At 36.2% G+C, this 2,401-nt stretch overlaps 2 protein-coding genes across 2 annotated transcripts in view; both read right to left on the bottom strand.

The window, feature by feature from the left end:
- Positions 1-8: 8 nt before the first annotated feature.
- On the bottom strand, positions 9-2,395 carry LOC119586238 (polyamine-modulated factor 1-binding protein 1-like). Its single transcript, XM_037934940.1, has one exon. The coding sequence runs from the start codon at positions 2,363-2,365 to the stop codon at positions 131-133; it is 2,235 nt and encodes a 744-aa protein (XP_037790868.1). The 5' UTR covers positions 2,366-2,395; the 3' UTR covers positions 9-130.
- LOC119586236 (putative leucine-rich repeat-containing protein DDB_G0290503) overlaps positions 2,342-2,401 on the bottom strand; it is a gene marked incomplete in the record, with an annotated part of 10,442 nt that continues 10,382 nt past the window's right edge. The window contains 1 exon segment of the mRNA XM_037934939.1: positions 2,342-2,394. Within this exon segment, the coding sequence (XP_037790867.1) occupies positions 2,389-2,394 (6 nt within the window).

Here is a 2,401-nt window from a genome sequence, read left to right on the forward strand (position 1 = left end):
TGCAACAATTAAAATCCTCTTAACAAAAATCAAACATACTTTCACATGAAAATATAGAAACTTTGATAATTAGTGCAAAATTAGTTACAAAAATACTTCATACCTTTCTAAATACTGAAATAATACAATTTCACTGGTCTTCTAAATTTTCTGTAAACTCCTGCATTGTACTTGACAACTCATCCATTCTACGCATCCTGGCACGATACTTGTCAGCCATCCAAGCAAAAAAGGAGAGCTGGTACTCCATGTCTTTTGAAGATTCTGTGCACTCATGTTTGAAGCAGTCATTTAAAAATGTGTTCTTTCGTTTCTCTAGCAACAGCTCTTTGTAGAAATCTTCTGATACCTGTCTTTCAGCTTCCAAAGTCAGCTGGACTTTTCTGTTATTTTCTAAAATGGTGTGCATTTCTTCCTCAAGGGAACTGGTTGTCTGACTTTCACTGGTACAGCGAGATGGCTGGTCTGGGTCCCTTGTGTTTTTCAAATTCTCTTTGCTCTCAAGTTTTTGGAGTAAGTTTTTGTTTCTGTTCTTCTCCTCCAACAAATGGCGACTCACACCCAAGCTCTTTTTCTTTTCTTCATCCAGTTGTCTTTTCAAGTCACACAATTTTGTCAGTTCCTGGTCTAAGTTCCACACTTTTTGCTTAGGTATTCCAAGTTTAAGTTCTTTTCTGAGTTGTTCCTTAGACAAATCAATAGCCTGTAACTGCTGTGCAAGAAAGCTCTTTGCAGCAGTTAGTTCTTCAATGCAGTTTTGAGCATTGCTTAGCTGTTGCTTCCAATAACTTTCCTTTTCAATCAGTAATGTGTAATGTTTTTTGTTTGCTTCTAGATCTGCTTCTAAGTGTTCTTTCAATTTAGTGAGAGTCTCTGCCTCCTGTTCCTTTTGTTCCATCTTCTTTTGTGCTTCTTCCAACACTTTTTTTGACTTCTCTACCTCAAGAGCTAGTGACTCACTTAAGACCTCTATTTCTGTTCTACAGTTTTCATGTTCTGCAACAGTCTCATTTAACTTTTCCTGTTGTAGCTTTGCAGCATTCTGTAGACTCTCTTTCTCTCCCATCATATCTTGTATCAGCTTCAATTTATATGCATCTATTTTAGACAACTCCTCTATTAATGATGTAAGCTGACCCTTGATGTCCCATATGATGCAATCAAGACTACCAATTGCTTCCTCCAGACTCAGTGCCTGGGCACTCTGTTTTTCTCCACAGAGACTTTTTTCCTCTTCTGTAATTATATTCTCTATTAGGCTATTTGTCATTTCCTCATATTCTTGACTCTTTCCTACCTGGTAAACAGAAAGTTTTTTCCTCTGCTCTATTAAGGAATTTCGGAGCTTCATTATCACTTCTTTCACTGACAGGAATTCTTCTCCCCTATTTCTGATTTCTCCACACAGCCAGCTTTTTTCACTTTGTAAATTTTCCAAAGCTTTCTTTTTCTCTTTGATTATTTCATTGGCGGCTGCAAAATCCTTTTCATATAATTCCTCCCTCTTTGCCAAACATAATTTCAATGTACCTACTTCCTTCTCCATACTTGAAACATCAGTCTTATACTTCTCAATTTCATTTTCATGAGTTTTTTCCTTTCTTTTTAAATCCATTTGCAAATCCTCTAGTTCTTTTTTATTGTTCTCCAGAGCTTTGTCTTTTTCCTCTGCGCTTCTGGAGAACTTTTCCTTTGTTCTTGCAGCTTCAACTAGTGCGCGTTCATTCTCCAACAAGAGCTGATTAACCCTTTCCCTCTCCCTTTCAATTAATGTGAGTGCAATATCACTTTCCTTTACCTGACTCTTTAGTTTCTGGTTTTGTTCTAAAATGTGTGCCAAAACAATTTCTCTTTTCTTTGAAACAGTTTCCACTTTCAATCTTCTTGCAATCTCTTTTGTCAAGGCCTTTTCATTTGTGCGTTTTAAATCCTCTATGAACTTCTTCAGTTTTTTAATTTCTTCCAAAGGATCTCTTTGTTTGCCGTGCCTTTTTCCTGAATTTTTACATTTGTTTGTTTTACTCTCATCCAGAATCCTTGGTGGTATTTTTGCAGCATTTTCTTTAACTGGCACAACTTTACCCTTCTCGTCAACATCAAATTTGCTGCGCTTACTTTCCTTGCTGCTTGTCTGCTCAATTTCTAGAGTCATTTCTTTGGAAAGATTTCTTTTTCTGCCCATTTCACCATATCTAACTTCTAAGTTTTGATGTTTTCTCTCTCGTGTGATATTTGAATAATTGTCTCCATGCCATCCACTCTCTTGTGATATATTTTCACTAGAATATAATCTTTCTCGTCCTACAACAGTTTCTTTGTTGTTGTTGCTTGTTGAAAGAGGAAAGATTTTGTTCTTGTTTCTCATACAATATTCTGAATATGTTATTTTTACTGGAAAAGG

Source organism: Penaeus monodon, chromosome 21 (assembly GCF_015228065.2).
Source record: "Penaeus monodon isolate SGIC_2016 chromosome 21, NSTDA_Pmon_1, whole genome shotgun sequence".
NCBI lineage: Eukaryota > Metazoa > Arthropoda > Malacostraca > Decapoda > Penaeidae > Penaeus > Penaeus monodon.

Excerpts from the sequence above, each read along its gene's own strand:
- LOC119586238 (XM_037934940.1), bottom strand. The coding sequence starts at position 2,365 with ATGAGAAACAAGAACAAAATCTTTCCTCTTTCAACAAGCAACAACAAC.